This window comes from Argiope bruennichi, chromosome 4 (assembly GCF_947563725.1).
Source record: "Argiope bruennichi chromosome 4, qqArgBrue1.1, whole genome shotgun sequence".
NCBI lineage: Eukaryota > Metazoa > Arthropoda > Arachnida > Araneae > Araneidae > Argiope > Argiope bruennichi.
Window position 1 is genome coordinate 7037965 of NC_079154.1, and position 17516 is coordinate 7055480.

General features: G+C 32.0%; 1 protein-coding gene across 4 annotated transcripts in view; it reads left to right on the plus strand.

Annotated features, from left to right (window-relative positions):
- The window catches only part of LOC129966724 (major facilitator superfamily domain-containing protein 6-A-like), a 33197-nt gene that overhangs the window by 14646 nt on the left and 1035 nt on the right, over positions 1-17516 (plus strand). For 3 of the 4 annotated variants that reach the window (XM_056081260.1, XM_056081259.1, XM_056081261.1), the window contains 2 exons: positions 6197-6417; positions 7956-9428. In XM_056081260.1, coding sequence (XP_055937235.1) covers positions 6225-6417; positions 7956-9428 — 1666 coding nt within the window. In that variant the 5' untranslated portion in view covers positions 6197-6224. Of the gene's footprint in view, positions 1-1744; positions 1830-6196; positions 6418-7955; positions 9429-17516 lie in introns of those variants that run through there. The other variant, XM_056081262.1, reaches the window with a different exon arrangement.

Below are 17516 nucleotides of genomic sequence, written 5' to 3' on the forward strand. Positions count from 1 at the left end.
TTAACGAAGATGATAGGGAAATTTAGCTCTGTTACCATCAGGAATTAAACGAAGCCAGTTAGCAAAACAATTTCCGCCAACAGTTTTTTATTGTTGATGTTGCACGTTAAAAAAAGCATCAATATGTATAGGAAACACGATAAAAATTCTAGGCACTCGACCTTGGCTCGAAATAATAATGTAAATTCAATGTTTTTCCTTTTTTTCTGGATTGCATTAGAAACGCAGTAATTAATAAAATGAAAAAATAGGTTCGTACTATTATTTCGGTGTTTATAATTGCCTCTTTGATCATTTTTAGATGTATTAATCATATCTAAATTAATCTTTAATTCATCTATGAAAATTAAAGAAAATAAAATAAATATAATCTAATGAATCAAAAAGTCAGTTGTATTAATCCTTGATTTAAGCTATCTCGAATACATTACTCGAGTTTCACGTTTAAGTGACTGAATTTGACTAATGGAGTACAGGGAGAAAGAAAATATTAAGGAAAAATCATGGACTAAATTATATAGCGAAGTATATGATTATAGTTTGGCAGTGGTTTGATGTTTTGTTTTAATGTGCATTAAACAAGAACTATGTTAAAACAGTTTAACACAGTTCTTTATATGGTTTGTGTAATAAATATTTGCCTACTTGTTTAGTACAACAAAATGTTACGTGTAAAACTATTTTAAATAATATTCTCAACATGTTCAATATTTAGCGGATCTTTGAATATTTCTTATCGATATTTCTTTTCTCTTGTCTGTCCATATTATCTACGTACTGCCTATTATCTACGTGTGCTTAATGAAAGGAGTGCTTTAACTTAAAAGTTATTCAACCATCGAATATTTTTATTTTTCAGAAAAAGTGACATTGCAGATATAATCATATTATCGAGCTAGAAGTGCTATAATATAACTGTAAACATATTACTCTTGTTTATATATAATTAAGAATGTGTGAGATAAAGGGTAGATGAATAAATATGGTGAATTGGTATTTTGCGACGACGACGTGATGAGTGTTTCGACGGAGCACCTGGACTCAATGGTCCTTAATCTCCGAAACCTTATAACTTTGCGAATTTAATCCGAGAGATTTATGATCTGAGCCTAGATATTTACCTGCCTGGTTAACTATTGATCTGTAAGGGAATTTGTTATTTAAAAAAAAACATAGATGGATAATAGACATAATAATATTAAATACAATAGCAAAAATAAATAATTAATGATTAAGTAACGGCATAATTTACTTGTTTTGGGTGTGTGGGTGATATCTTTTACCTGCTGTTGGCACGCCTTCGTCGTACCTGTCCAGTCCAGTAAAATCGCTGCAGGGTTAATGATCAAGACTTTCCTTGTTAGCCCTGATAAGGGCATGTATGGTCATTGATCATTAAATGCTACTCATCAAGGAGGAGTGTTCGTGGCCTTCTCTTCTTCCTAGAGTTTCTTGGCTCATATGTATGGATACTTACTATTGCTTGGTTGTCATGGTTGTGAATTGAGTGAAAAAAGTTTGATGCTAATTTTTTAAAGTACTCTGTTATTGTTTGCATTCGGAGTTCCTTGAGTATTTGCTTATTTCTAATGAACCATGGTACTTGGGCTATTTCTCTGGCTTTTCTGTTTTGGGTTGTTTCCAGTTTATTTATGTGTGACTTTGCTGCCGCCCCCCAAACTGGTGAGGCGTAGCTCATTAGTGGCCTGATGATAGTCTTGTATAGCATTAATTTATTTTTCAGAGGGAGTCTGGACCCTTTACCCATCATAGGGTATAGTTTTGACCTGCAAGCTTTAACTTTTATGCCGTCAACGTGTTCTTTGTAGGTGAGTCTTTTGTCTAATATCATGCCTAGGTTATTTTGTTTGGTCGCTCCATTTTATTTTCCTTCTGAAAAGTTTTGGTGAGTCGGGAGTTTTCCTCTTTCTTGTAAAGTAGACAGCCTGGCACTTGTCCGTGTTCACTTTAACCTTCCACCTGATAAGCCATTTGCCGAGCTTGTCCAGATAATCATTAAGTTGTTTCATGATGTTGATGGATTCACCGGTGCTCATGATGGCAGTGTCGTCGCGAATGGTATTTTGCATTGAGTTCATGTATTGTCATAACAGTTAGGCTTAGAAACATGTTTATGCAGTAGCTAATGGTAATAGGAAGGTTGTTATTTATCCGGTTGTAACGTATTTTAATGCTTTTAGCGTTGCTGACGAAATATACTATCATTTGCTAGAATGCTTGTCTCATTGTTGTTTAACTTTTCAAAGATTTACGTATGGAAATGACTGATTGTGTTATTTGAAGAATTTTTTTTTATGTTGTTGTACCTTATGATTGACAGTTTATTACTTATTTAACGAGTAGTTTTGTATTTCAATATACCTCACGTTCTTTCAGATGCGTTTTGGCTGTTCTGACTCAGAGGGACAGAAAAAAGCTGATATTCGATCTGATCATAGTCTTGTAAATATGTAGTTTGTTGTTTAAAGAAAGCTCACTTTCAGTTTTGATCTGATGTTGCACAATAATTTTGATTTTCCTCCTAAAAAAATCATAATTTTCCTAATCTAATTTTTGAAAGGAATGCTCATATTGTTTTCCGTAATTGTGGCTCTGATCAGCTAAGATACTCGATCTGAACATATTTTGTAAATTCGTAGTTTCTTATTGAGAATTGATTTCCGGTTTTGATGTGATGCGCAATTATTTAAATTTTGACCCTATAAAATTGTAATATTTTCTTGATCTTGTGTTTGAAAGATGAGATAACTGTGGAGTGTTGTCTCAAGGTATAGATTCCCGTTTTTCCAGGATATGACTTTCCTAATTAGTTAAGAAGTATTTCCTTTTTCTGGCACTTTCTGTCAGTGATTTAGATTTTCCACGAGCCATTTTTCCAATCACTTTTTTGTGTGTGTGTTTATGACTTTTTCTGAAATAGCTTTAGATTATGTATCGTTACAATGGATATATAAATCCATCTGCATCAAGGGAGGTTGGTTTCTCCGATTTGGGTTGTATCATTGATATTCATTGATCATTGATAATAAATTAATATAAATATCATAAGTATTAAAGCAGGACCAACCGAGTTTCGAAAACTGGACATTTTCGGCTTTGATGTTCTTCGGGATGGAAATTAAATTATCTATTCTTCTATTTTCTCCTCTTGAAATAGCCGATGAGGAAATCAAATGATTTCTTTTTCAACACCTTATATGCTAAAATTAAGAGGTGTGGTGTTTGTAATATTCATTTCGATGCGACGCATTTATATAAATAACTGATTCTGAAACTTTCATTGAATAAATTGAATGAAAAAGAATCCTTTCGAGCAAAACCTTTCTGTAGTTGAGATTAAATTTTTCACTTGAGTTATATAACATGTATTAATGTACATCACGCTTATTTTTCTGCAATATTTAAAACAAAGCAAAATCTAAATTCTGATCTGTTTATGCAATAGTTATATGCTCTTGCAATCAAAGAAAACTTAGAAATCAAAAACATGGGTTACTTTGATAAATTGAACTTGGAACTTTTTAAAAAGTATACATTTTATCAATAAAAGATTGAAATCCGATCAAATTCATTGTTGCTTAACTATAAGCAGTTTATATGCAGCTTTGGTTTGCATAAATATTATTAATATTTTGGAAATAAAAAGTTTTTATTTAATACCTGTCAATAATATCCCAAATGTTGATCATTTGTGCGGGACGGGAGGCTAATGGATTCCACATTGAACTGTTATATTCTTTCTTGTGTTTTTTTAAATTTTATTCTCTGTCACTTTAACATTTAAGAATTCCAATCCTTATTGTGCTATTCCTCAAAATCAGTGAGTGGCGTTAGAAAAGATTAGAAAAAGAAAAAATGGTGCTAGATGATTCGTTATATATTTCTAATCTTTTTTGTATCTTAAATATTTTTTGTTTCTTCTTGGGGAGGGGAAGGGGCTCCGTCTTGATATTTTTTACATTTCATTGTTATTTTTATGTTTATTCCACAAAATTCTCAAAAAGTGAAATATGTTTTCATAGGAAGATTGTTTTTTTTTCAGTGCATTCTATTTGGATATCAATGAATAATTTTCAGGCGCGAATTTCAGTTTCATATGCTCTGAACTTAATTCTAAATTTCATCATTTTTTTAAAAAATTATTGATTTTTTAAAATAGTGAAGAAAAATCAAAGAGCCAGTCATCGCACCACAAACATTGACCCGATCTCGTCAATTTTTAATTCATATGAAAATTCTTTAGCTTAAAAATCATGTCATAAATGATTTCTCATTTTCCCGATACCTCCATTTGTCTTGAGAAATTCAAAAGCACTTCTTCACTTTACGTTCTCTAAGATTAAAAAAATCAGCAACGGAGTACTCCACCAACAACCACTTTTCGGATTTTGCCATTTTTTATTCCACATGGGAGTTCATGATACCTTTATTAGTTATCAATGTTCGCCGGCCCCTTCTTCCCCAACAGTTCAAATTCGAGAAAAACCTCCAATATACCGGCAAAGTGAATCATAAACACATAATTATAAGGATTTTTACAAGGAACAGTACAGAGGTTATTTTTAGAAATAAATACGAAAATATTATTTTCTTCGATTTACTATGTTTGATTTATCACATACAAGATATTCATCTGTGTTTTATAAATATAAATAATATTTTCACTCTAAATCATTACACTGATATGAATCTCCGGTTTCCAATCAACACTCTTATAAAACATCCATGGGCTATTTTTAAGCTCTTTTCCGAAGTTCTGTTCTATTTCAGAATATTTCCCAGAACATCTTTCAAAGATGAAATGATAAATTGACGTCATACTTTTTCAAATTTTTATTTCTTCTTAGAAACTAGTTTTTTTCCCTTGTTGTTCGTGTGGCTATGATCGTATTTCACTTTTTTTTTTTTTTTTTTTTTTTTTTTACAATTCTTAACGTATGAATAGAGTTTTTTTTTTTAAATGTTAAATCGATGTTCCCTTCAGCAAATAAAGAATGACTTCAAAAATCTGGACACCATCTTATGGACAGCTCATTTCACGCCTGTATTCATTGCTGATATCATGATACTACAGGACTAATCAAATAATTCATTACTTAGTTTAACTTAAAAATAAAATTCGCTAACTTCATCGAACGATATGAAAACGAAGACGACGAACGGAAAGTTTGGTGACGTTTGAAAAACACTTGCTCGTTTTATAATTGGTTTAATTCGTTAAGAATGTCGTTTCGATGAATTATTCATTTCAGTGTATAATAAGTGTGTATAAGTGTCATAAAGTGGTAAGGATATTTCGTATTTCTCAATTAGGTTTATTGTTAGCAAATTCAATTATATATCATGCAACCTATTTCAGTGTTATTTTCATTTGAGTGTGCAACTTATTAAAACAGTATTTTCATCATAATATGTGGTTGACTATCCATTTGTTATATATTTATTTATTTATAAATATTTTTGTTTATAAATGTTGAATATTTATATATTATAAGTACTGATATCTCTTAATCTATTTTAAGTTTTAAGAATTTTTTTTCTTAATTAACTTACGTTTTCTTATTCTAAATTTTCTTTTATTTCTTGATTTAAATGCCATTTTTTAGATTTAATGATTCCCAAAAAGCGCTCTCAAAAATAGTTGCCACAAGTAATATATCATTCCTTGTGTGGAAAAATAAATTGAAGCTAAATTCCCTATTTATCGTTTTGTAGGCTACAAGTCTGCAAAAATTATGTTGCATGTATTTAATTAAAAGTATCATTTGTCATGAAGTGATTTTCGAGAGAAAAGAGGACAAACCTAATTAATTTTTTATATCTTTATATTGGAAATCAATATTTTGATGAATCGCCTCTTTTAGACTTTCCTGAGTTCGAAAAATGCATTTTTGGAAAATGTCTGTCTATCTGTGACAAAGATAACTCAAAAACGATTTCAATTGTATGAATGAAATATGGATATGGTCGGTAGACTAAATTTGTAGATTTCTACAAATTTATTCCATTCTGAGGAAGTCTGTTTGTCCGGCGGTTCGAATACAAAGTGACACAATAACTACAAAACGAAAAAACCTGGATGGATAAAATTCGATGCGTAGAAAATTGAAAAAATTGTTTTATTTGTTTAAACAATTATATTAAATTATATAGTTGCATTTATTTATTTTTTCAGAAACACTGACATTCGCTTTCAAGAAAAGATGGATCTAGAAAATAAAGAAACTCTAGAATCTTTTCTTCCTGAAGAAAAAGAGATTTCAATTGAGCCGCCAAATGCACCCGTCGTTTCAGTTGAACCAAATGCGGGCAAGGAGCCTCGTCCCGTGCAAAAATGGTGGCACATCGACAAGCCGATGATTCGTTTCAAATTGCATTACTTCTTGCTTACAGGAGGTATGTGTTTTACATTTTTCTGCAGTATATTAAAAGAAAGCGATAATTCCTGATTATTATACAATTATACAATAACGTCCTGATTATTATACAATTATATTATTTAGAGCAGAATATTCAACTCAAAATAACCAATTATAATTAGAAAATATCTGATAAATGTATTATTACATACTTTTTGTAGATCTTTCTAAATACTCCCTGGTTTATAAAAAAAAAAGAAAAAAAAAAGAGACAATCATCGAAAGATTTGAATTCGAAATGTTGATGAATCTTCTGTGTTTCAGAGGGAAACGAAAAACATTTTTGCCATTATTTCAGCTTGGTTGCTGGACATTCTATTTCTTTACCGGAAATGCAATGTTCAAAAATATTTTGAGCTAATTCAAATATGTATACATCTTTCGGTTTTTCTTGATATATTTTTAGAAAGTCTGTCTCTCCATATATCAGTGAAAATCATTACTCAAAAATATATACCCATTACGAAATTAATGCACTTAGAACCGACAAATTGTGTGTGTGTGTAATGACATCTCTAAATCTAAATTAAGTCCTAATTTATTCACAGATTTTTTTTCTTAATTTAACCCTTATTAACTTCATTCTAAAATGGTCTCTTATTTCCTGATCCAGTTCCACCTTTTTTTATTCAATTAATGCTACACGAAACTGTTTTAACCGAAACCCTATCAAAATCTCATTTTAAAACCTACCGAAGGAAAGCAAAAGGCAGTTTCGAAGACATTGAGGACACTTTGAATTTGGGACCGTTGACGAAAGCATTTTCACAGAACTTTTGTTGCATTAATTAAATAGAAAAAGTGAAATGAGAGAATAAGGAAATAAGAGAATATTTTAGAATGAAGTTACTATGGGCTAAATTAAGATAAAAATTTGAGAATTAATTTGGATTTAAATTAAAGTTTAAAATATCATTATATATATATATATATATATATATATATATATATATATATATATATATATATATATATATATATATATATATATATATATATATGATCCACTTCCATCCTTTTTATTTAATTAATGCTGCACGAATTCTCTAAAACTGCTGAAATCGGCAAGTTCCCATACTCCGAGTGATGGGATAAAAATCTCTCAAGATAAGCAAATTCTTTTAAAAGATTTTAAAAGATACCTATAATTATTTTACCTCAATCAACACTCAATATTTCATTCAAGAAATCCCTATCAAAATTTCATAGTATAAAATCACCAGGGAAAATATTTATGTCTCTTTTCGCTTTTTTACTCTTGTGTCGTGCTGTAGATAGACATATATCATCGTTTCTTGCTTGTACATAAAATATATCTCTCCGGATGGAATAAATCAGAAGTTTGAAAATTTCAAAGTGTCAAACCAACTAGTGCCTAAGGTGGCTAATGAATACTAAATGAAAGACTAAACAATAGCGAATAATTCAATTTTTATTAATTATATTTTTATTGCACTAATAAGAGAATGTTTTGAAATAACCTTTTATTAACATATTGTCTCTGCCTTCTTTTAGCTTTGGGATCCGTTCTTCCTTTCATCGCCGTCATCGCTAAAAACCGACTGAAACTTTCAGCCACTTCCTTCGCCACTGTGCTGGTTTTCGAACAGTTTCTCTTTGTGTTCACAAAACCCGCCATAGGATATATCACGGATTACTTGAACAAATTGAAGACTGTTTTGTGCATTGTAGCCGTTGGCCAAGGATTATTTTTATTCATTCTTTTACTTTTACCCGCCATACCTAAAGGGCAGGCGGAAATTGATCAAACGATGATCAGCAACATTCATATTCAAGATGCCTGTACTTTATGCGAAAATTTCAGCAACAGTACAAAGGATATGGAGACCCTTATAAATTCTGCTGGTGAATCTGGATCCAAAATCTGGATTCGTTGGCCTTCGTTAGAGGACAAAACATGCCATTTTTTTAGAGACAAATCACTAAATGATTCGCAAAAGTTTTCCGATATCGCCATCCCTGCGGAATGCAAAGCAACAAGCGCAAATAGTTCATTTACAACAGAAAAGAAAACTATAAAATTAGGAACCGTAGAGGACGAAATATCTTCTGTCCAACCGTACATCAGTACTTTTGAATGTCCACGAATGCAGAATGATTCTTGTGCAATTTTTGTTTATGACTGTGTGCTATGTTGCAATGCACAAAGCTGTTACTACAAAGTACATCCAGTGGATGCAAAACGGCTCCAGATAGTCACTTCAAAGAAAACCGACTTCGAAACATATCAGTTTTGGATATTTGCCTTAGTTTTTACTATACTTAATGCTTGCATCAATGCCATCTTTACACTTTCTGACACAGCCTGTTGTGAAAGCGTCCAAAAAAATGGCGCAGATTATGGCAAACAAAGACTTTGGGGAGCAGTTGGTTGGGGCTTGCTTGCCCCGATTGGTGGCTTGTTGACTGATTACACTGGCGATTACATGGCTGTCTGGATAGTTTTCGCTGTCTTGTCCTTCTTTATGATATGGAATATACTAAAATTAAATCTTGTTAAACCACATTTTTCGAAAGACATCCTCAAGAATGTTGGAACCATCATGAAGGAAAAAGAATTCCTCTGTTTCGAACTTGGCGTGTTCGTCAATGGTATCGGATTGGGATTCATCTGGTTTTACCTGATGTGGTTCGTCACATCCATCGGTGGTACTCGTCTAGTTTGCGGTCTGACCCAGACAGTGCAGTGCTTCGTAGGGGAACTTCCATTCATGTTTTTCTCCGGATGGATGCTGAAGAAAATGGGATATTTCAATATACTGACTATTTCTCTACTGGCATATTGCATTAGGTTCTTCTGGTACAGCATTCTGGACAATCCCTGGCTTATTCTTCCAATCGAATGGACTCATGGCATCACGTATGGTGTGTTCTACACTTCCATTGCTACTTATGCAAAAATGAGTGCAAAGCCTGGTACAGAGACGACAACTCAGTCAGTCATTTTTGCAACTTACGATGGTTTAGGTAAGATACTTAATTTATTACAAACATATTCTGATGTTTTCAGTACATTTCCTGGATTATTCTTCATAATCCGGGTAAGACAATTAGATTTTTTTTAAAGATTTAAAAAAATAATAAATTTTTAACTCGATGTTAGCTTTCAAAAATTTAAATTTCAATAAAATTTTCTTATCTAATTAAGGAAACAATGTTATTCATTATTTTTAATTGATTTAGAATTATTACCTACTGAAATAAAAGCCGAAAGGGTTCTAAAACGTATTGTTTTCGGTTGAGGTCTGATTGGATCAATCATGTTAGAAATGTTTTAGATTCATGGAAGCCCAAAAAGAAAAATTAATTCGTTTAACTATGATTGCCATCCAAACACAAGCCTGTGCAGAACACTCTTCGGACACAATTTAAATTGGATTTTTTTTTTTGGTGATGAGTAAATTTTAAATGAGAATCGGAATACATTTGATGACTAACTTTTTCATTACAGTAAGCTAAATGTCAAAAATTCCAATTGAATTAAAATTTTTCCTCCATAAATTAAAATCACATTTACTTTAGTTTAGCTTTTTTTCCCTTAATTTTCCCATTTGTAGATTATTAAATTTTATAGTTAAATTTACTCATCGGCAAATACGAGGATTTTTTGTGTGTGAAATTAAGGTGGAAATAGATCGGTAACACGAATGAGTCCAGTTTTAGTTAATGCAAATTTTAAAATTTAAAGAAACTAATTAGTTTTTTTTGGGGGGGGGGCATTTCTGCCACACACCAAAAGGCATTATTTCGCAAATAGTGATCAAAAACACAATTAGTGTTTTGAAATCGAAATTAACATAATTATGCAAAAAAAATTTTTTAATAAGGCATATCGTCATTTCAGACTTTCATTATAAATTAGAAAACAATAGTGTATTTCTATTGTTTGCAGTCTTTGTCTAAGTTGAATCTTTTTTTAAAAAACACTAATTTTCTTAGTATAATTCTTCTTATTAAACGGTCATCAGAAATATTTATCTAATGTTTAGATTATGATGTCAAAAGAAGAAATAGAAAGGACAGAAATAGAAAGATAGAAAGATTTGCAAAAAAAAAGCTGCTGTTTTGGGGAGAAATCAAACAAAAAAGAGAAACAAGCTTCGACCTGTGGAGTGATTACAGATAATTAACAATATGTGCGCTATGATCTGTATAAAGGTGCTCATGGTAGCATACCCTTTGCACGCCCTTTCCCAGAAGTTTTGTTTCTAGCCATCGTCGATAGGCCGTTTATTAGGCAACACTACCATTATTCTATACTTCAGAAACCTGCTTACGGTATCACATAGCATCTCATACCCATATTTGAAGTATTCCCTCACAGGAAATGCCAGATGAAAAAGACCATTTATCTTCTATATGTATGTACATCGTGTTGTCATACGCATTAATCGATACAGATATTCTATTCATTCAAATGTTTCACTGCTCAATAATTGGTTTTATATTTTCTTTCCGTGGACAGTATTAAGTTTTAACATTCAAATGAATCTTTCCTTTGTGTGATTATTATTTATGTGTGTAAATTATTTTGTTTGTTTTTACATCGGGTCATCAAACTGCCTACGCGTTTAAATTATCTGAACAATAAATGATAACCAAAAAGAGGAAACCTCCATTCTGCTTTACCGTCTAGAGTAACTCAAAGAATGAATCGTCACAACATATAACATCGGGCATTATTGTCAATGTCTAATAATTCTCATTATGAACAGACCATGCTCTGATCCCTCTCAGACAGAGGAACGACCCATCGTCAACGAGGGTTTTAGGGAACAACTTCACCTTTTCTATATCTCTTAAAGAATTTTATCCCAATGCTTGTGATATCCCCCCCCCCTTCTCTGGACGGAATTTCCAAATTCTCTGTTAAATAACTTGACTTTGCAAGCCATCCAGGGTGATAAAGGTTTCACGTCATTAAAAAGGTGCCTTTTAGATGTTTTAAGCAGATTATATCAAAAGTTATTTCCTTGTAAATCTTATGGCATTGTTTATATCCTAATAATATATATTATATCTTATTTGCCTATACTTGATTCGATATCCAAAAAGTTTCTATATCCCGTCTTTTGGAGGCTTTCTTTGCAAGTATATCAGCTCGTTCCTTGTGCCATTCCTGATCGCCAGAATTTCCACTAGGACCCATGTAGACCCTAATCCAGCTTAAATTCCTTTATTATAAGTATTGTGAATTTAATCTGGTAGCCTGCGCATTTTGGATAGATTAATGGGTCGGAACTTTATAAACATTTGTTTATTTTACATTTAGTAAGAACTTTTATAATATTAAGCTCATATTTACATGTCTACATTAAGATGAATGAATACATCACCGTATTAATCGCTCTATAAAATTTTCCATACAAATTTTAATGTTGCCGACTTTAAAATGTTAAAAAAAAAATGATAGATACTCTAAATGTACAATTCAGTGTATCATGAAGAATGCAATAGTCATTTAGTATATCCCTATTTATACCATCCATTAGCATTCTTTTCTCAGAGAAGGAATTCAATACCATTAGTGAAGTTCAACAACAGCTCAACTCGGGCCTTTGACAATACAGTTTTTCAGCGGTTATATAATTTACTGCTATCCTTATCGCCGTCATTTCCGCCATAAAACGGAACTGTGAATGGTGAGGAGTCTCTCAACTGTAGCATTTCGGATGTAACCGAGAGAATGTGAAAGTTAGTAATCTAAGTGAGGAAAAGTTAGCGAATAAAAGTAACATAAAGGAAATTCAAACTTTTACATCGAAGTATAATAATGTCATCATGTTAAAAAGGCTATTTATTTCTTAATCTGTGTTTTTATAATATCATTTTACCATTTTTTCATAGATCACATCTATGAATTCTATAAAATTAATGTCAAAATAATACAAACCATGAAGCACTTCCATTAAATTTGAACAGAAGTATGCCTCATGTTTTAAAAATTAAATATTTCTGAAATGTGAATTTACTTCTTTTTTTCCAATTAAATGGTATTTTGTAACGATTGATATTTCACAAATCCTGAAACACTTCCATTAAGTTTGAACAAAAGTATGCCTCATGTTTTAAAGTTTAAATATTTCTGAAATGTGAATTTACTACTCTTCTTCCGATTAAAAGATATTTTGTAATGAGTGATGTATCACAAAACATTATGTTTTGTTTAAAAATAATTTTTCAAAAGCATTTTTCTGTTTAAACAATATTATTCTAATTATATTTTTTTTTAATTTTCTGTTATCATTCGCAATCTTCATAAATTGTCGAAACAAAGATAATATTGTTATAGAAGTTATCATTCCCAGCAAGTCGATTCCGCAGTTAAACAGATAACAGGGCATTTCAATTTTGCATGAATAGTAAAAATCTGATGCATCGGCAGTTAGGCAAATTTTAAAAGAATTATTAAAAAAAAAAAAAAAAAAAAACTTCAGTAATAAAGTTACTATTGTTGAATTTTCTTTTATTGTAAAGAGGTATTAAAATGGACTTCGTGGGCAAAAAATTTATTTCGATGTTATTGCGAAAAATTGTTAATGAATTGAATTCAAAATATAATTAAATTTTAGAAAATCTTTTTTTTAGTGTGAATTGACTTCCCAAAAAGTAACTTCGAGCTAAACTTGGTTGTTATTTGTTCAAAGAATTCTTGTCTTTCTTGATTAGTGTATAGGACGATTTTAACATTACGTATCAAGCAATTTACAGGAAGTATGCCAGCCTAAAAACATTATTATGTAAATAACTAATCTTACATTATTGTATTGTGTACTACAGCTCCATTAAATGAATTGCCACTGATTGACACTTAATTAAAAGAAACTAAATTTACTCTTTATTCTACAACTTTTTTTTTCAAGAGATAAAGTTTTTAATTTTACACATAGAAAAAAATTGCCTTGAGATTTATTCGTTAAAGGAGATTCGTTTAATTGGCCTCTAATCTTGGGTGCCAAATGTGTTAAGAAAAGTGGCACCGATATTGAATTAATAATAACACGATGGTAAAAATAGTCGGTTTATCTCAAGAATAATATACCTTTCAAAATCAGTAGTCCTTCTTATGCATGCCCTCCCCATTCTTCGTTGTTATATCATCTCTGTTTTTGAAATTTTTATGAAAATTTCTCTTTGTAAAATTTATTCAATCATATAACTGCAAATTTCATGTTATTCTTTTTCGCTATTGTTAAGGATAGAGGTGAAAAACCTTTAAGTTCAAGTACTCCGTCACCTCCAATATCGTCTCAGAAATTGACAGTGCTACAAAAATATTTATGAAAAAATTACATTTTTAAAAAATGCTATTTTACTCATAAATAGCTTAAATTTATAAATTTCGAAAATAATTATGAAATTTGCTGTTGCCAAGCATTGCTATATTTATTACATTCCTTAAATATTTTTTTCAAATTATTGTGAGTTCTTTTTTTTTTTTTTTTTGGAAAAATGATGTAAATTATTCATACCATTACCTCCACCATAAAGTAAATATGGCATACAAAATATTGCATTTTTTTATATTTAATTACATTACCAACCATGTTCAAAATAAATTTAGCTGTGTCATTTTTGCTGGTCCTGTTTAAAAATATTTGAAAAATGATCAATCCGGCATGAAATAACCTGTATTTTTTATATTCGATTTTTAAGGTCAGCGAAAGCTGTGAAAATAAAAAAATTTAAAGAATTGCAAAATGTATTTTTGTGTTGTTGTTGTTGTTGCTTATCCTTAAAAGATCTGACATATACGTCAGATCAGCTCCAGTAGGTTGTTGACCGCAAAGAAATCTGTAATATTAAGGGTATCGCATGTTAAGTATCCCTTAGAAAGTCCGATGCAACCTAGAATGTGATCCGGTGAAGCTGGATGGTCACAGCATTTTTTACAAGTGGGATGGAGTTTTCCACCACTTTCAAATGAAAGACACATAATGTGGCCACTTTTTAGTTCTAGCCAGAGCAGTCTGGGAGCCACGGTCGCATTTGATTTCCAGCTGAGTGCCAGGGGATGTTACCGTGTACCATGGATGTGCATATGGAAAATGCCATATTAAATTGAGTTCAGATCTTTCATTTTAGTAATAATTAAGCGAAGAGCTATTTATCACGACCCTCCTTGGCCAATCTAGCAGCGACCTCATTACCACTAGCGTTTACGTGTGGTGGGATCCATTGGAAGTGGACGTAATAGTTCTGATAGATCTTCCTCAGTTTGAGCAGAATAGATACGCTGTTTTCATCGTTTGCAGAGTACCAGCCATTAAGATGTTGTATTGCATTGCGAATGTCCGATAGAATTCATAGTTCTCCAAAATCACACTTATAAGATAGGATAGCATCAAGCCCTACATTAATCGCAATTAACTCACTCCTGAAGACAGAGCAAGCATCAGAGTTGTGCAGCATCATTTTCGTAGTCAACAAAACCGTAAAGAGGAAGAAGTGGGCAGCTTTTATTGGTCAAAAAGACTGGAACATCTTGGACAATGTCCAAGGATAGAAGTCTGTCTTTGCTCCTTTGCCTGAAGGCCTTACCTGGGCATAATGAAACGACCTTCACGCCTTGGGTGACCCTACCAAGGGATTACTCTCCATACCTAATTCGTCCGTTCCACCCTGGTACACCCCCTCGCCGGCTAAGAGCATATTTTGAGGTGACTTGCTGGACTTGAGGGGGATATATTGTGTTAGTAACAAATGATCCGTGCTTAAAATTTTTAATCCGCATAACATTTCGGAAAAATTATCTTTGTTCCTTTTTTTTCTTCCAAAAAATAAGCTGTCATTAAAAAAAGAAATATTCAATATACCTAATACGTTTCTGTCGGGGCAAAAAAAAAAAAATTCGAAACTGAAACCTCACGAGAGAAAACAGAAAAAGAAAAGGAAGACAAACACCGTGAGCACAAAAGCGAACTCTGGATGGGAATTGAAAACCAGCGAGCGCGGTCTACCCAAAAAGTTTATAGCATATTCTCTAATATAAATGTTATCACCCAGTCCCCACAAAACATTCCCTGCCTTAATTAAGGCAGAGAGCGCCTTACATGACAATGGTGTATAATAGTTATGAAATATTAATCTTTAGTATGAATTTATTATTTTTATTGATTGAATTTTTTGGGAGATAAATGCTTTTCATAGTATCCAAAAATCAAACTAGTGTTTAAGACCCGTTTTTCCCAACTCATTGAAGCCAAAATTGAACACAAAACTGCACTTGTAGTCACAAAATCACATACCAAATCTGATATTTTTAAATCATTGTGTTTTGAGTTTCCGCTTTTGCATGCATCTGAAAGTACAGATAGACAGACGGTAAATCCTTTTCGGATTTGGCTCAAAATTTGAAAAATGTCTACACTGTAGATGTTAAATATGTCCACCGAATCTGCTATCTGTACACCGAATTTAATTCATTTAGATATCTCCGTTTAATATATTGTGCCAGCTTATATTCGAACTATCGGCCTATGAATTAATTTTGTTCAAAATTATTATATAAATCCTCGAATTTGATTGAAAACCTATTATCAAATTTCATCCATCTAGCTGAAAGCATTTTTGACCTATCTTTGTCACATGCATCCAATCCATGCATTTGATCTATCTTTGCCACATGCTTATCTTATCCAAATATGTGCTTTTTGAACTCGAGGGCGTGGAGATTCGTCTCACTCCAATTTTTTGACGATTACAATACTTTCTCTATACTTCGTATACTAGAAAGTAAAAAGATCAGTCGATTGCGCTTGGTGCCAGTTTTGGTTGATTGGCAGCCCATATGTCTATAAATTCAAAGAGAAAAAGAGTTAACTTTGATCTTCAAATCAGTCGATCTGTAGATACGTTGTGGGTTCTCAAGAATTGTCTGAAGACTAGTCCCATCTGCGTTTCTTGTGCTTATGGATTCATTATATGTTTCCTCCGCATTTTTGTTATCCTTTTTTTTTATTTACGATAATCATCGTACTCTGAGAGTGATAATGCGACTGGATTTTTCCAAAAACGAAATACAAGCTTAGGAAATCATTTCAAAGGGTGTTGAAGTTCTGCAGCCGTCATGGACGAGCCATCACTGAGCAGAATACAAAACAAAGAATTGAATGGTGCAAAATGCAGCAACACGAATAGTCAGCGACGAATATTAAAATAATTTTAAAGGAATCTGGTATTACATTATACTTTGAATGCCAGCACGATTCTGCGTTTCTATTCAGCTCACTGTACATGTGATTTGAAAAATAGAAAATATTGCAGAGATACCTTTCAGTATGGGTGAAAGAGCAGGGTGACGACACTGGAAGAGTCGCATTTTAAACAGCACTTTGCAAATGTGTGCGATACAATAGATTAGATGTTATAAAAGGCGGGCTTGAGTTACGCCTTAGGTGGCTTTGACTATTTTATAGTAGAGTAGGAATACGCATATTTTTCATTGGATGCGATTGGACTGTTGATGAGAGGGTTATCATGGGTAGCTGTTTATCGGAAAATGTTTCTTTATAGGGGTGCTTATGTAGTTTCTATCTTCATGGATGAAAGAAAAAGATTTAATGAAATAAATACTTATAATTCACTGCTTAATGAAAATTTCGTGGAGATTTTATTAAATCAAAACTACTAGAGAGTTATTAGATTCAGTTTGGAAATGTAACATATATATATATATATATATGAACAGACAGAGACGAAGACAGAGCAGATTTTGAATTTTTAACTTCGTTTTATTTCCATCCAGGGAGGCATGATTTTTTGTACAAACAGAAGCGACGAGAACAACACGAAATGAGGAAAAGCTGATGAAAATTTTATCCCTTTGAATATATACTGTGAGATTTTAATAGGGATTTCCAACACGTGCCAATCACAGGCAAGGAAATCATAGGTATCTTTTAAAAAGAATGTGCTTGGCTGGACAGTTTTTATTTCTTCACTCGGAGTGTGGGAATTTATCAGCTTTTATCCGATTCAGCAATTTTAGATATATATATATAGATAGATAGAAAAAGAGTGTGTAGATAGAGAGTCTCAAAATAAAAGAACAAG